Source organism: Pezoporus flaviventris, unplaced genomic scaffold (genome assembly GCF_033815535.1).
Source record: "Pezoporus flaviventris isolate CSIRO_AGI_PZ_B2104156 unplaced genomic scaffold, CSIRO_AGI_Pfla_v1 ptg000006l, whole genome shotgun sequence".
Taxonomy (NCBI): domain Eukaryota; kingdom Metazoa; phylum Chordata; class Aves; order Psittaciformes; family Psittacidae; genus Pezoporus; species Pezoporus flaviventris.
Window position 1 is genome coordinate 3412391 of NW_026892554.1, and position 16653 is coordinate 3429043.

At 47.3% G+C, this 16653-nt stretch overlaps 1 protein-coding gene across 1 annotated transcript in view; it reads left to right on the forward strand.

Annotated features, from left to right (window-relative positions):
* CHSY1 (chondroitin sulfate synthase 1) overlaps positions 1-15409 on the forward strand; it is a 74526-nt gene extending 59117 nt beyond the window's left edge. The window contains exon 3 of the mRNA XM_061446639.1: positions 13170-15409. Within this exon, the coding sequence (XP_061302623.1) occupies positions 13170-14762 (1593 nt within the window). The 3' untranslated portion in view covers positions 14763-15409. The remainder of the gene's footprint in view (positions 1-13169) is intronic.
* The last annotated feature ends 1244 nt before the right edge of the window (positions 15410-16653 follow it).

Below are 16653 nucleotides of genomic sequence, written 5' to 3' on the forward strand. Positions count from 1 at the left end.
TCTCCAAACAGCAAAAAAGCCTTTGAACATAATATCATTGCCTTAAAAATAAAAGGAAGGAACCCATGTCCTCAGGCGTTTGGAGCACAGCTGGAGACAGGCACACAGGTTTCTAACATCTGCTTCTCGGGGGTGGATTGTATTTGGCTTTGGCATTCACATCAAGGCGAGGCGAAGGCAGCAGGAGCATGGCTTGATGAAGAGCATGGTCCAGCACCCTCTACCCTGTCCTGCTGGCTCTTTGATTGCAAAACACCCCAACAGTGAGGGGCAAAACAGCCATGAGATGAGGGGTGAGAATCCTGGGGTATGGGCATAGCTCCTCCTGTAGGCTTTAAAGAATAGTGCTGATAACGTTGGGTTTGGCATCCCAAATCAAGTCGTTGCTGCAGGGTACTGAAGATGACCCTGCGTGGAGTGAAGCCTTCCTCCCACCCTGAGCTGTGGGTCCCTCCAGGCCCTGCCACATGAGCTGTGTTGAACAGTACTACTATTTTAAGGTGCAAATAGTGTGTCAGTGCCTGCTGTGCTTTGTGACACCAGGTGCTGTCCCCAGGGCTGAGTCAGCAATGGAGGACACGTCCTTATGCCGCCAGCTGAGCCTCTTCCCAAACACTTGCTCTCAGTACTGGTTTGAAAGCTTGCTGTTGGCTGGGAGTTGGGAGTGCACCTATTTGCTCCTTGGGTTCACGTCAGAGCCCTTATTAGCTCCAGCTCAAAACCGCACTGAACTTGGGAACAACCCAGAGTTCAGATGATACAAGTGTATCTCAGAAGAGTGCTAAGGAAAATGCAGCAGAAAGTAGTCCTGTGTGTCCCTCTGAAAGCCCCATTGAAGGGCTCTGGCTCCCTCATGGACGTGCCTTGGTGGGACAGCAGAAGAACACAGTCCCCATCCATGCACCCTGCTCTCCTGGGCCGGTGGCCGCCTGTGTCTGAACCGCGGCGATTTATGACACCCCGAGGAAACGAGTGCCCGTTTCAATGCAGCATTAAGCTGTCAGGCTGTAAATTGTCTTGGTTCAGGAGCTGCTTCAAAGCAGCCTCTCCTTCCGGCAGCAAGGAGAAGGCTTTTTTGGCAAACCCAGCATAAATCATTTGCTATTCATGAGTCAAATCCCCGAAATGTCCTCGATCAACAACTAAAAATGGGTCATAAGGAGACAAGGCATTGCTGTCTGGTGAATGAAGCTGCTGACTCCACCAGACTTCTCCATCTCTTGGCTAAAGCCGCTTCTGCTTTCTCAGTGATGGTTTTTCGTCTCTGTTTGCCTTTCTCCATTGTGCTCAGCAGCATCCAGCACACGCACGGTTTTCTGACTCAACAGGACTTTGACCCAGTGGGCAAACCCACCCAGATCTCCTCCATGTTTCCCTGCTCCTCCCAAGGACCCTGTCTCCCAGATGAGTGAAAAGCGTTGATGGGGGTAAAGGAAAGCCACTGTTAAATTTCTTCTAAGCTGCCTCATTTCCAAATCTAGAAGGGCTGCAGTGATCAAGGGAGAGGGAAAGCAAACACCAGCAGAGACTTGCAGGCTGGAGGGATGGAGGCAACCAGGCAATGATGACTGCAGGTAACACACTGAAGTTTTGGAGCTGGGTCCCTTCACCCAAAACAGCAGCTGCTTGGTCAGAAACAGCAAAACAAAGCATCCTCCACATCAGAAGCAGAGAAATAAAACCCTGTAAAGGGGCCAGAAAAGTCTCCATGTGTACATGGCTAATGTTCAAAAGGATGTTCGTGTGTTGTGTGAGTAGCAGATCCTTCACCAAGCGTGGGACTATCTGAGGCAGTGTTTCATTTATCCATTTCTAATGGTGGCTAACACACTGTCATTTAGCATAGCTCCATTTATTGGTATCCCCATCTCTTGCTTTAACTTAGGGCATTGCAAAAGCAGCAGTTGACTCTTCTTTTTCTCAAAGCTAGGTGATGGATGGCGTACATCAGCGAAGCTTAAACACACCCGCTCAGAGGTGAGCCCCTTGGTTTGTCAGACCGTGTGTAATGCAAGAGGCACTTGGTTACAGAGCCCTGCAGAGTAACACTGCTCGTTACTTCTCCAAACTGTGCCAGACAGCAATCTTCCAGAAAACCTCAGACCATATACAGTTAGCCAGCAGCACTATGTGAAATCTTTAACCATATTTGAACGAACGGGCTAACTTGGACACGGCAAGGAGGGAAATGCCAGTCTGCCTGACAGCTCGTTTTCAGAATGAGAAAGTTGTTCCACTGACAGGAGGACAATAAAAAGCTGTGGCTCTGTAGCAAGATGTTGCCTTTCTTCTAGTTCACAGCATGCAGGAAACTGCAGAGGAAAGGGCTGCTCCCAAACCTGTGCCCATGTAGCTGTGCTTTCCCTTCTTTCACTGCTCTTCTTTCACCGCTTTTCTTTCTGGGATGTTGAATCTGCACCCACCCTGTGACCCCTATCCAAATGAGGCTCCAGTTTGCATTAGTAAATGGCTACTTTCTCCTGAAACATGCCCTGTTTTAAATAGATTATCCCTTGTGCTTCAGTGGAGCAAGTAATAAAAATAGGTGACCTTTTGTAGTTAAGAGCTATTAATGCGGAGTTCATGGGGCTTTTGAGGTACAGGGCGTGAAAGTCAAAGTCTTGACAAATCTTCAGCCCTCTGAATGGGCAAACTTCATCTGCTGATTCCCAATTGATCAAAGACCTGTATCTATATAACCAAACTACTGTGTATTTTATAACCAAATAGAAACCACTCTGTATTTTACTGTGTGTCACTGTGTATTACTATTGTGTGTGTAGGGTTGCACAGATTTTAGGTGGCAGAACTCTTTGAGATAGAGACCTTGTCACTGGATGGTTTTGGCAGTGCTATGTCTATGCTGAATGTCATAGAATAGAATCATAGAATAGTTAGGGTTGGAAAGGACCTTAAATCATCCAGTTCCAACCCCCCCCATGGGCAGGGACACCTTCCACTAAACCATATCAAACAAGGCCTTGTCCAACCTGGCCTTGAACACTGCCAGGGATGGAGCGTTCACAGCCTCCCTGGGCAACCCATTCCAGTGCCTCACCACCCTAAGAGGAAAGAATTTCCTCCTTATATCCAATCTAAACTTCCCCTGTTGAGGTTTTAACCCATTACCCATTGTCCTGTCACTACAGTCCCTAATGAAGAGTCCCTCCCCAGCATCCCTATAGGCCCCTTCGGATACTGGAAGCTGCTATGAGGTCTCCATGCAGCCTTCTCTTCTCCAGGCTGAACAGCCCCAAATTCCTCAGCCTGTCTTCATACAGGAGGTGCTCCAGTCCCCTGATCATCCTCGTGGCCTCCTCTGGACTTGTTCCAACAGTTCCATGTCCTTTTTATGTTGAGGACACCAGAACTGCACACAATACTCCAGGTGAGGTCTCACAAGAGCAGAGTAGAGGGGCAGGATCACCTCCTTTGCCCTGCTGGTCACGCGCCTTCTGATGCAGCCCAGGATACGGTTGCTTTCTGGGCTGCAAGCGCACACTGAAGCTGGTCCATGTTCATTTTCTCATCGACCAGCACCCCGAAGTCCTTCTCCGCAGAGCTGCTCTGAATCTCTTCTCTTCCCAACCTGTAGCTGTGCCTGGGATTGCTCCGACCCAGGTGTAGGACCTTGCACTTGGCATGGTTAAACTTCATGAGGATGGTGTGCGTATGTTTTCTAGTGATGAGACAACAGGCAGATTCTGGTTTGAAACTCACACAGAATCATGGGCAGGCTTCAAGTTAATGTTATGGGCACCAGAAGAACACTTTCGCAATCACGGCATCTCACTGTGGAAACTGTGTCTGTGGCGTTACCGCACGATGCTCTCGTAAAGCTGCGTTATTGCAGGGCCAAGACTCAGCTGTCAGATCTTCGTGGGCTGCCTGAAACATGTGCCTTCTCCACATAAAACAAGGGTTTGTGGCTTTTATCCCCCTGCCCTCCTCTGAGCAATTATGAAACAATTCTGTTGGCAACAAAAGTGATGTGCACGCGTTTAAAACGCACACTTCAGAACAATGCTGTGCAGCTTCAGTGAACCCTGGAAGCTGCTCCCCGTGTGAAACAAGCTGGTGATTGAGTCCAGGCCCTTGCAGACAGTCTTGAAACCAGCTCCAGAAATGGTGGCTCTGGCTGAAAAACAGATTGAAGATGAAGAACGGATCTGAGCTCGCAGTGAAACCCTCACAAGCGTTACATCTGGATTGGGTACCGGTTCTGCGGGAGTTTGTAAGGAACTGCATCACTTGGTCTTATTTTCACCAGCAGGAGTAGAAGGAGATGTTCTTTTAAACCAGCTTAATTTAGGAGAAGCAGACAGAGGAGACTGAGTTCCTGCTTCGTTGCTGGATGGCTTGGAGGGGCGTCCTGCTGACAGTGGTCCCGGGCAGGAAACCCAGCACTGCCTCACTGCTGGCTCCCCTCCCACTGCGAGGCCAACAAAGGCAGCAGCCTTGCTGCAGCAAGCAGAGGGATGTTGTGGTCCTTGCTGGGAGGCTTTCTGCATTTGGGGGCTGTTACACAGTTAATCACAGGCCCTGGTGCCCTGTGCTCAGTCATAGTGGCTCTTCCTGAGCTCGCTGAACTGGAGGGGTGGCAGGGACATGTGCGATGGCCAGTGCTCTTCAAACTGTGCTGAGTTGCTAACAGGGCTGGCTGTCAAACAGGGGGATCTTTCACTTGATGTAAGTCAGCTGGATTCCTGTGGAGCTCCCCATCACCTGCCAGCTCAGAGCTGCTTGCAGGCTGTTTTGCTAAAGGGCTGTGGGTATTAAATCACCTTAAGTACTGGGTGTCTTCAGCATGACCCTGGAAAAAGCTGTTTGTGAGCATCAGTCTGGAGCACTCGTTAAAATCCAAGCTTGGAGGAGAGATGACTGCCATCAGGTTACACAACAGTGATTCAGCCATCACCTTGTCAGTTGTGCTGTTTGCAAACCAGGTGACACAAGTCGGACTTGAGGAGATCCAAGCTTTGATCCAGTGTGTCCACATGGATTCAGTGAGGCCAAGTGGATGGAATGAGCTCACTCTCCGAGGTTTACATAAACTGCGTTTCAGACATCCCTGCCAGCATGAGGTGGTGTGTGGCTGCCACCTCCTAGGGACAGGTCACCACTGATTTGGAAGGGGTTTCAGGAGTGTGTCCTGGACAATGCACAGCAGCGTTGTTGTGGCAGTCGGGAGGAGGGCTCACTAGCAGAGAAATCAGAAACCCAATACACTCCCAGTTTTCCGTCGGTTTTCATTAGCTGATGCTGATGCTGCTGGCACAGAAGCGGTGTTACTATCAGTTGTTAGGAAAGCATAAAGCAGGCTGATTTCTAAATGCAGTTGTGAATGAAGCTCTGTCACTTCAAGGCTGTTCCTGGCACTGCAGGTTCAAAGGGCTGCAGCTTTGACACAGGCTGTTCAGCAGCTGGCCTTGTCTTGGGGATTTTATTCAGCGTACCCAGCTCCCTGCTCGCCCCTTTCCAAAAGATGTATTCCTGCCACAAGCGTGAGGGATCAGGAACAGCAAGCATGGCCTCTTGCCATCAAAAGGGAGCTGTGTCCCTCCTCGTCTGAAATGGTGCTGCTTGAACTGGAAGTGCCAAAAGCCTTGAAATGACTGTGTTTTAGAAACACACCCCCACCTCTTTACGGACAGGGAAGAGCTGCAGCAGCAGCAGCAGCAGCAGCTCTCGTGAGGCCAAATCTTTGCCTAATTAAATTCACAGTAATCTCCTGTGAAGGCTTGGAGAGATTTAGGGCTTTGCACTGATGTGACCGCTCCGGTACTGACCTTCGGGCCGGACCTGTTACTGACAGTGTCTCCGTGTAGGGCACTGTGTACCTGCTATGGGGAGGGGGTTCCAGAAGCATCTTGCAGCAAAAGAAAGCTGTGCTGGTGATGTGGGCAAGGCTGAAGGGCTGGATCCTGCAGCCGGCTCCACTGGGGCCAGTCCTTCCCCCAGGGTTCTTGCAGAATCTGGTATTGGAGACCTGGTCTGGTGTGTGCTTCAAGGTCGCTGCTGTCCCCATCCAGTCTGGCACAGAGGCTACACTGCTCTGGCTTTATTTCTGATGTTGGGATGATGTGTGGATGCCTGGGCTGCAGCTGGTGCTTCTCCAAGCAGAGGGGTTCTTCTCCACCCTCCCTGTAGGCAGCAGCTTGTGGTAGCCTTTCCAAGTGTTTTGGGACCCAAAGGGTTCATCATCCGTCATGGCTTGCATTTCCTACAAAACCGCTGCATGTGGAAAGTAGCTCCCAAATAGGAATCTGTGAGTTCCATGGACAGAAGTATTTCTAAGTGATTACATTAGTGCTTCTTGAAAACACATGGTGGAAAATCATGCTGCAGTCCAGAAGAGGTCTTCTCTTTCTGCTCATCATCTCCATGAAACTGCCCTCCAAGGGTCATGTGCTGTTCCTCTGAGTTCTTAACACTTAGCATGAGAAAGAGCAGATACAGGCTTCCAGGGCTGCAGCTCTTTCTTTCGTGGGCCTGTTGAAATTCGTAATGAAACCCAGGTTTTTCTTGTACTCTGTACCACAGAGTCCCCAAGTGTGGAGCTGACAGCAAGGAAAAGAAACCCCAAGACGCGGTATATTCAGTATATTCGGTGGGCCAGAAATTTGGCATCATCCCTGAGCCCAGCCTTTAAATGAACAGATCAGTGGCGAGTTGCTGTATCCTGGGTTTTGTTTGGATCTGGGACAGAGCCTGACCCTCTCTGCTGGAGTGGGAGAGCTGAATCACTTGCCCCGTGGGTCAAAGCCTTAATTTAAGGAAGGGAGAGCCATGTGCAGCACACCAGGACTCCTAATTTGGAAGTTATGCTAGACACAGACTTTGAGCAGACTTTCCCAAGCAATAGCAAAGATAATCATTAGCACCTATAATATTGTGTTGCTTTAACATCCGTAGCATAGAACATTTGTTACTGTTTACTGGTGTCTTACTTGGTTTTGTTTCTGTTAAATCAGGAACTTCTGGAAGAAAACCCTGTAGCTGCATCCAGCTCTCCTATGGTTTGCATGGGTAAATCTAAATATCCTAAAATGGCACATTCTGCTTTATCTGGTTACTCCTAAAGTACAAAATGCTTTCAGGTTGTGTCTGGTTTGTGCTTTTAATACCTAAATCTGTCTCTCTAGAGAAGGAGTTCCAGGTCTCATGGAGTGCACAATGGCACCTGTATAGTTTGCTCATCAGATTCACCCAAGGGGAAGGATGTTTCACTAAATGGGCAGCTACCTTCTTTTGAGAGTGTTTTGTGTTTGCACTACTCTTTTCTTTACACACCAGGTCTGATACAACTCGTCCCCCTTATCCAGTATAGGGGAGACATGAAGTAATCCTGCCTTCATGACTAAGAGGAGACCAGGCTCCTCTGTCTTCACCTAGATTTAGACCAGGAAGATGAAGCTCAGTTTAATACAGGGCCACGAGAGGTTCTCTTCTGCCTCAGTTGCTCCTCTGTGTAGGTTTTGGGTAATGGGATCGTCAAGCTCGAGGTCAGAGGTGAAGTACACGATGCCAGTTTTGAAGACACATTCACCCTTGCAGGTTTTCTTCTTTCTCTTGCCAAGCTGGGAGTACTTTAAAGGCTGCTTGGTTTGAGAAACCGTAAATGAATAAGTAATTTTTAAGCTCTTTTGCTTGCTTAAGCAAGAAAGGATTGGGAAGGACAGTTGTTTAATTAGACAGCTACTTGGTATGGTTAACAAAAGACTGAACTCCAGCAGTACCTCCTAATTCACAGATTCCTTGGGAATTCAATGACCTTGAGTTTGCTGTGCTTGAAATTTGCCTTAGATACTTGGCTTCCCTTCTGGAGGACTTTGGAGAGGAGAGTGGTGCAGAAGGCGCTGTGAGGCTAGAGTGAGACAGGCTCTGTTTCTGTTATATCATATAAGAAGAGACAGTTGTGTTGTACAAAACGAACTCCTTGCTCCAGAGGATGCCTGGAGTTACTGCACTCAGAGGTTGCAGTATATCCCAGCCAGATCTGCCTCTGCTTCTGCAGCAGTTTGCTGTGGAATACCGAGTACTGCCTGTTGGGGATGTCCAGCTGATTCTCTTGACCCTCTTTAATTTATGAAACAAAGCAAATGTGAAGCCGTGGTACAGGATGAAATCTGTGTGAGAAGTCACTCATCTGAGGAATCACAGCATTTAACTGTGCTCCAGAGCTCGGGGCTTCACCGGTCAGCTGAGAGGGAAGTCTGATCTCCCAGCACCGAGTGGTGTTTCCTGCATCCTTTCCTGTAGTGGCAACTGGGGAGGTTACAGGGGTGAACGAGTGGCCAAGTTCACTGGAAATGAGTGTTTATCCATTACTTCCCTGTGTTTGTCTCCACCATAATAACTCTGCCCAGGAGTGACTTTAGTAATGTCAGTGGTTGGCTGGGGGATCACACATACAGCATCGGGATTTAAACCAGGAAGAGCATCATTAATAAGAACCCTGAATACCCAGGGCTGTATCCAGGGAGGTCACTACAGGGTCCCCATCCACAAAAAGCAAGTCAGCAGTAAACAAAGACCCACTTGCTTCTTTCCATTGGGTCTCCATGCAAAATCCTTTATCAACTTAGCTATATGGGCGATTTGAAAACCGGAAACCCAGTGATCTGTTTTGTTTAATCACTCCAAAGTGACAAAGCTGTGTTAGTGCGGCGACAGTTATTTCATACCCACTTGGGATGTGGGTGCAAAACATCTTTTCCTTTCACTTAAGCCACGGACAGGAGCTGCCCCTTCGCACCACTGCAGCTGCAACTGTGGCAGGAGCAAGGAGGAGATGGGGATGAGCATCCTGCATAGTTTTGGCAGCAGAGCTGTGAGGCAGGGTAAGAACAGCTCTGCACCAGCTCCAGAGGGGGACCTGCAGGCTCTTGTCCTCCCAGCTGAGGTGCTCACGTGCTAGGTGACATTAGCCATCTTTCAAGCTTTTAATTCCTTTGGCTTTGTATTTAAAGCACATCTTGGGCATTTCGAAGCCTGCCGTACAACATGTCTTGTCCGTGGTTGCTTTTCATGAGACCTGTGGGGCTGCGTTTTCAGGGCTGTGGTAGTACAATCTGGAGCTGTGAGAGAAAGCCCTCGGGGGCTGATCCGTGGCTGCGGGCCAGTTTCTGCATAAACTGGTCTTATTTTTAAAGTCCATTTTCTCCAGTACACTTTTTTTTGGCCTGCAAAAGACTTCTTCATTTAAACCGGAGAACGTAACACTCTCTCCTTTCAGTTGGTCCTTTGGACACGAGCCAGTAGTGCCCACAACAGCTGTACCACAGTTTAAACATTCAGTCTCTAATGGTTTGGGGAACATTAGGGTTTTTAAGGCTTCAACAGGTCTAGAGTAAATAGTGGTCAATAAAGAGTAGCTCTTCTTTGTATCCCTGTGCTCTCAGTGCTCTGCGCTAGAATAAAGCATGCTTAGAATATAATCATTGCAAAATTAATATCCATGAAAGGTTCTTTTTTCGAAGAGAATCACAGAGAAACCTGTTTGACTTAAAGAAGAGTTTGCAAGAGTTCAACTCACAAGAGCCTGGTAACAGGCATGGGGAAGCTTGCACGTGGTGTCTGTGAGAGACGTGCGTGTCCTGGCCTTGTGTCGCTCCCCACGTGTGTGTTTAATGGTGGAACAAATAAATTACAGGTATTGCTTTCTCTGCTGTCTTCTCCTACACATCTATTAATGAGCCACACAAGAGGCAATTAGATTTTTTTCTCTTCCTTGGTTTCCATTATTGTGTGGAGTCAAAAGCCCATGTGTGCTGATACATGCATAGAGTTCTGGACCCAAATGAGGTGGAAACCACATTAGCAGTGATGGGCGATGGTTGGGCATTGCCCTTGTTAGCGATTGAACCCAATGCTGAGGACTGTCACTGCCTAAATGATAGAAACAAATTAGTGCTGGTGGAGCTGTCAAGCCATATGGAAGGAATTTCTCATTTCTTTCAAGTTGTGTAGGTGTGGGTGAGGAAAAACAATCCATGTGGAGCTCCTTATCATGAAGGAAAGCCCATGGGCATCACAGCGCTTCTGTGGCTTTGGGTCAGTGTCTGCTGGCACCTTGGACAAGGAAGGGTTAAACTGCTCTGCTGCCTGCTGGCCACTTGGACTTCATCAACAGCACTTCATGCCACTGTGCAGAAACAGTTTGTAAGTCATTGTACTCTCTGTAGGGAGTTGATTAACCCCTTCCGATACCCTTCCATGTGTGCGGTGTCCCTTGGCTCCTAGGTGGGTGATCAGGACTGCGGGGTGCTGGCACATCCCATGCCTGCTGCAGCTTGCTGAATGGGAGGAGACAAGAGGGACGCTGGGATAAGAGAGGGGGAGACTTCATAGGAAAAACAATGGAAGTGCCAGCCTGGCAAGGCATTGCTCTGAAAACCAGGATTATATAAAAGCCTGGCTGCTCTGGTGCTTCTCATTAGCAGGGTTGGCCGGAGCGCAGGGTTTGTTACAGTTGTCACCTTTTTGGCTGGAGCAAGGTGGCCGTTAGTCGATGTTTCAGTTGTAAATTGCTTTGCCTCGAAGCAGAAGTCTCGCTGAGATTTGTTTTATTTCCAGCTCCGTTGTCAAAGTTAGCTCATGTTCTGGAAGAGACAAGGAATAGTATTAAAGGGTCACAAGTTAAGCAGCCCAGCTCAGAGGTTACTCCTGCATGGCAAGCCAGAGCTTTAAAATACGCTTGTTAATCTGACTTAGGGCCATTTGTTAGGGATTCGTATCTTTACTTCCATGGGGAAGTTTCATAACATTTTCCTACCCATCGGTATTCTATTAAAACTGTGTTGTGTAACCTAAAAGCTTTTCTGCTTCTCATGGTTTCCTCTTGTAGCTAATTCAGAATGCCCTAGATAGCAGTTTCGGAGTAAATGCATGCAGGCTGCATGGGCTTGATGTTGTTTTCTTATAAATTCAAAGCAAGATTTGAAATTCAGCCTTATTGTCAATTTTCCTTTAAATAAAAGTTGCCTAATGACATGATTTAAAGATTTTTATTGAGTGGCGTTTTTATCTTGTGGGAAAGCCTGTGCCTGTAGTTGTGTTGTAGTTCAAATGGCAGTGAAATCCGTTACCATATGCATTTAATACTTCTAGTTCTCTTTGTATATAGTGTTAGAGAGGATAGATTAGTGGAGTCAGTGAAAATACACGTGTGGGTCCTGCAGTGTTGGTCTGATCTTCTTGCTGTGTGAGCTCTCTGTTGTAATAAATAGTTCTTACAGGACTGACTGTAAGTGGGTGTGATTTGAGGTCTAGAGCCCGTAACAGAAGCAGCGAGGTTCAAAGTGGACAAAAAATGAAGTGTTATTAGTAGAGGAAACAATATTAGGGCTACAAATGAAGAACAGTCTTTGGATGAGTGGAAAAACGTGCTTCTCAGGAAAGCAGGAGGCTCACTGAGCTTGGATAACTGCTAAACACAGGATTAGACCACTGAACCTCTGCCTGCAGCACGCTGTTCAATCTTGCATGACTTCTGAAGGGATATACATCTTGACAGGCAGCTCATCTGTGGCTTGCCAGGAGGCCATCCCCAAGATGTTCTCCTTTGGCCACGTTGCTGTATGGGATCTATCTAATAAGAGGCAGCCGTTGGCCTGAATTGCTCACAGGCAGTGTGAAAGCAGCAGGGATCACTTGGGGGTGAGTAGGCAACAAGGTGAAGTCGAGCAAGGAAGGGGAAGGGGTGGGGGATTGGTGGTGACCCATGACAAGAATTGTCCTTCCTTTCCCAGCCTGGCTGAAATCCCTCCCTCCCTCCTCCAAAAGGAATTACATTTGTTGGGATTCAAATCCACACGCCGCTCCTGTGCTGTCCGCTGGACTTCAGGTTTCAGCGTGCACACAGCTGGTTTGGGAAGATAGCAGCAATGAAATCCAGGTGTGCGTTTATCCCTTAGATTCAGTGTCTGCCCACAGTAATGGGAAAAATGCAAGTGCAGGCCCAATAAACCAGGACTTGGGCTGGGTCTGACCAGCTGGAAGAAGCATCACTCGTGCTGCCTGGGATTTCCTTTTAGTGCTGTGGTTAATTGCCATCGTATTTGAGTCATTCTCTCTTCTGCTTGTCCTTTGGATCTTAGCTCTTTGCTAATCTTTATGACTTTTTTGCATGTGTTTTATCGCCTTATTACAGATACCAAGTTCTGCTGCTGATAATGTAGGTGGATCCTATACTGAATGAAGCAGTCATGTCGGGTCCTGAGGTGCTGTCATGACATGGAATCAGCCTGTGATCTTTTTAAATGCCCATTGTTTGGTGTAAACTTTGGCCTTGTGGGTTTGGGGGGGGGGGGGGGGGTTTGCCTTGGTTTTGGTTTCCTGTTCCAGTTTATAGTCCATGTTATCACCCTGGTTTGCATGAGCCTTTCATTATATCAGCTCCTGCCTGAGCTACTGGTGACTGTAAAGCTGGTTTGTCTGCTTAAGTTGTGGCTTTCCATTAGGCTGGTGAATATAATTGTAATCTCGCTATCTTCTTGTTTTGAAATAGCAATTTCCACTCTAAGGATGCTTTTATCCTAGTGTATATGCACATCCTGTCTTACCTGGAACTACTGCTCGGAACCTCAGATGCATTTTACTTTCTATTGGCGTATTTAAATGACAGGGGGACCATAGCTTTGCATTACAGCACTTGAGAGAATGTATTTGGCATCTTGACTAAAACACTTAGCAACGGTTTTTAATGCTTAAACAGCATTTGGGTATTAAGTAAGATGCATGATTGCTGTGTACATGGATTCTTCTGTATTGCTCGTTATTATTATTAAATCCACGGGAAGCAGACAAATAGGAAGAGTTCTGTAATGAACCTTTCATGGGCTTTTTTCCTGGTGATGCTTCGGTGTTGTGAAAAGATGTGCTTACAGTGGACTTACTGCTCAGTTGTGCCGACGGTGCTGTCTCTGCAATGGGCTGTAGTAATCCCAAATCCGTGGTGGATGTTTCTTTCACCAGTTTACAATGCATAATCCTCTTAATTTCCTTGAATAGCAGCTGGTATTGCTACAACCTGTGCCTAAGCCCAAGAACAGCTTAGTCAGAAAGCCTTTTGGCCCTGCGAGCAAGGAGGAGTTTTCTCCCAGCATGGGCTAACTTTCCCAAGGCCAGCACTGCTGAGACTTTAACTTCTCCCATCTCTCTTCTAGATGCAGCAGCTGTTCTATGAAAACTATGAGAAGAACAAGAAAGGTTATATCCGAGACCTGCGGAACAGCAAGATCCACAGAGCCATAACACTGCACCCCAACAAGAACCCCCCGTACCAGTACAGGCTGCACAGCTACATGTTGAGCCGCAAGATCGCAGAGCTGCGCCACCGCACCGTGCAGCTGCACCGGGAGATTGTCCTCATGAGCAAATACAGCAACACAGAAATCCACAAGGATGACCTGCAGCTGGGGATGCCACCCTCCTTCATGCGATTCCAGCCCCGCCACCGGGAAGAGATCTTGGAGTGGGAGTTTCTGACAGGAAAGTATTTGTATTCAGGTGCCGACGGGCAGCCCCCTCGGAGAGGAATAGACTCTTCCCAGCGTGAAGCGCTCGATGACATCGTCATGCAGGTGATGGAAATGATCAACGCCAACGCCAAGACCCGGGGCAGGATCATAGACTTCAAGGAAATACAGTATGGCTACCGCAGAGTGAATCCCATGTACGGAGCGGAGTACGTTCTGGACTTGCTGCTTCTATACAAAAAGCATAAGGGGAAGAAGATGACCGTTCCCGTCAGGAGGCACGCGTACTTGCAGCAGACATTCAGCAAGATCCAGTTCATGGAGCACGAGGAGATGGACGCCAAAGAGCTGGCCAGCAAAATCAACCAGGATTCCGGATCCTTGTCTTTCCTCTCCAACTCGCTGAAGATGTTTGTTCCCTTCCAGCTCAGCAGATCGAAAGTGGAGAGGAAGGAACTCAAAGACAAGAAGATCAACATCCTGATTCCTCTCTCCGGGCGCTTTGACATGTTCACGAGGTTCATGGGGAATTTTGAAAAGACATGCCTCATTCCAAACCAGAACGTCAAGCTGGTAGTCCTGCTTTTCAACTCCAACTCCAACCCTGACAAAGCAAAGCAGATCGAGCTGATGAGAGATTATCGCTCCAAATACCCCAAGGCTGACATGCAGGTTTTACCGGTGTCGGGGGAGTTCTCAAGGGCACTGGCTCTGGAAGTCGGATCCTCTCAGTTCCAGAATGAGTCTTTACTTTTCTTCTGTGATGTTGACTTAGTGTTTACGACAGAATTCCTCCAGCGGTGTCGAGCCAATACAGTTTTGGGGCAACAAGTATACTTCCCCATCATTTTTAGCCAGTATGATCCAAAGATTGTTTATAGTGGAAAAGTTCCTAGTGACAATCATTTTGCCTTCACCCAGAAAACAGGTTTCTGGAGGAACTATGGCTTTGGTATTACCTGTATTTACAAAGGTGATCTTCTTCGAGCAGGTGGCTTTGATGTCTCCATCCAAGGTTGGGGCCTTGAAGACGTAGACCTGTTTAACAAAGTCATTCAAGCTGGCTTAAAAACTTTCCGAAGCCAAGAGGTTGGAGTGGTCCATGTGCATCACCCTGTTTTCTGTGACCCTAATCTCGATCCTAAACAATACAAAATGTGCTTGGGGTCCAAAGCTTCAACATATGGGTCCACACAGCAGCTGGCTGAGATTTGGTTTGAGAAAAATGACCCAAATTTGGGGAGAAGCAGCAATACGAATGGCTCCGTGAGGACAGCCTAATGTCCAGCTATGCTGGAAAAGACTTTTTTTTTAATTATCTAATTTATTTTTTGGGAAAAAAAAAAAAAGAAGAAAGTTTTTTGATAATTCACTTTTAAAAGACCACACAGGATATATTTTAGAAATCATCGTTGTTTTCGTACAAAGCTCTCATTTGGAGAAGAACAAAGCCCTCGGGTTTCTTTGTTGTGGTGGTTTGGGTTTGGAACGAAACTCTGATCAATCTTTGCCTTCAGACAAACCCAGAGGCGTTGCAGAGTTCCTGATCGGCGGAAATCTGACTTGAATTCCAGTTTCCTTAAGAACAAAAGATTGTTTCCTGCTTTGTTCCGTCGTTGTCTTCGTCGTTGGGATTCCGTAAGTCGGGACCTGGCAAGTGACAAGCCGGTGTCTAAAGGGGTGGCTGTGACTGCTGCCGCGCACAGCTTCTGCTGCTCTTGTTAAGGATGGCCTTGAGTTCTTGAATTGAGGTTGACCCATCCCAGTCCGTGTGGTGGTGATGAGGGGGTGAATCCCAGGAGCGGGTTTTCCCTAAAGGCTGGTTATTCCAGTTTAAAAATACACTTCCAGACAACTCCAAGGCAGGGCAGAAAGTGAGCACAACCTCCTGTCCCATCGGTCCCTGTAGGGATCTTTGTCTTTTCTATTTGATGTAAGGATCCATGGTGGGTTCTGGGTGTTATCCTCAATGTCCTGTCTAGAATCGATGTGGTCAAGGAATGCCGGAGCATCATGAAGGAGGGGAAATGGGAATCTCTTGCAGCAAAGCGCCGGCACGCAGCGAACAGCAGGAGATCCCTGAGGAGGATCTCCTCCACCGAGGGCGCTGCACCCGATGGCATCGCGGTGTTCGGTCGGGTTCGTGGTGTTACTGGGAACAATTACGACATTGGATTTACTAGGTTTGCTTTGGGACTGTGTTTTTTCCTGTATCGGATAGACCGTTAATTTATTTAATATCCATTGGTTTAGGTTCTTGACCTCTCCTTGAATATCTGTTAGTCATTTTAATATTTTATATATATATATATGTGTGTGTAAATATATATATATATATTAGGAATGTATTGCATCTTCTCACTGATAAGGTAGTGTACATCAGACTTGCAGTAAATGATCTCCAAAGATTACTTTCTACAATATTTTTTCATGAATCTTTTTTCTTTCCCCCCCCCCCAAAAATCTGTTCTTCAACGTTTTTTTGGAATGACTGCAGTAAGCTTAGGAATTGCTTTGGGATTCTGAGAGGAACTGGGGATGGGGAGGCCGAACACAAGGGAAGTGCCATCCCTTGTGAATGAATACCTAGCAAGGTAAGAGAAAACACACAAAGTGCCTTAAAGCCAGAAAGGGAACCCTTTACCTGAGACTTAGTGGGTGGACACTGGCATCGCAGCAGATGCTCTGTTGGGACTTGCCTGTCAATACCTGGCTCAGCAGAAACAAGAGCTAGAAACCAGCAAACGAGTCTATTTTTCTATGGATCCTCCAGGACCATCTTGTGTCATTGTTCTCAGCTCCTGCTCTTTGGGAAGTGGAGACCAGGGAAGAGAGAAACCGATGCTTAGGTCGTTGCCGTGTTTGAAGGGATCTTGTGGAGTAATTGCTATTCCAGTAGAAGAAATAACCATTGTTTACACGTGTATGGACTATGAACTGCAACTAGCGTAGAGTCGATGTCTTATAACGTTCATCGTTTTGGGTGACAGTCCCAAGGATGTAGGTACTTGGATGGAGTCAGTGCATGGAAAAAGCTTTTTTTTTTCCTTTTTTTTTTCTTTTCCTTTTCTTTTTATTTCTTTTTTTTTTTTAAATTTGCTTCTAAGATGCAATAAAGATTTTTTATTTGCAACCAGAGCTCCTCCTGTCCCTGTGTGTCCGTTCAGCGCAG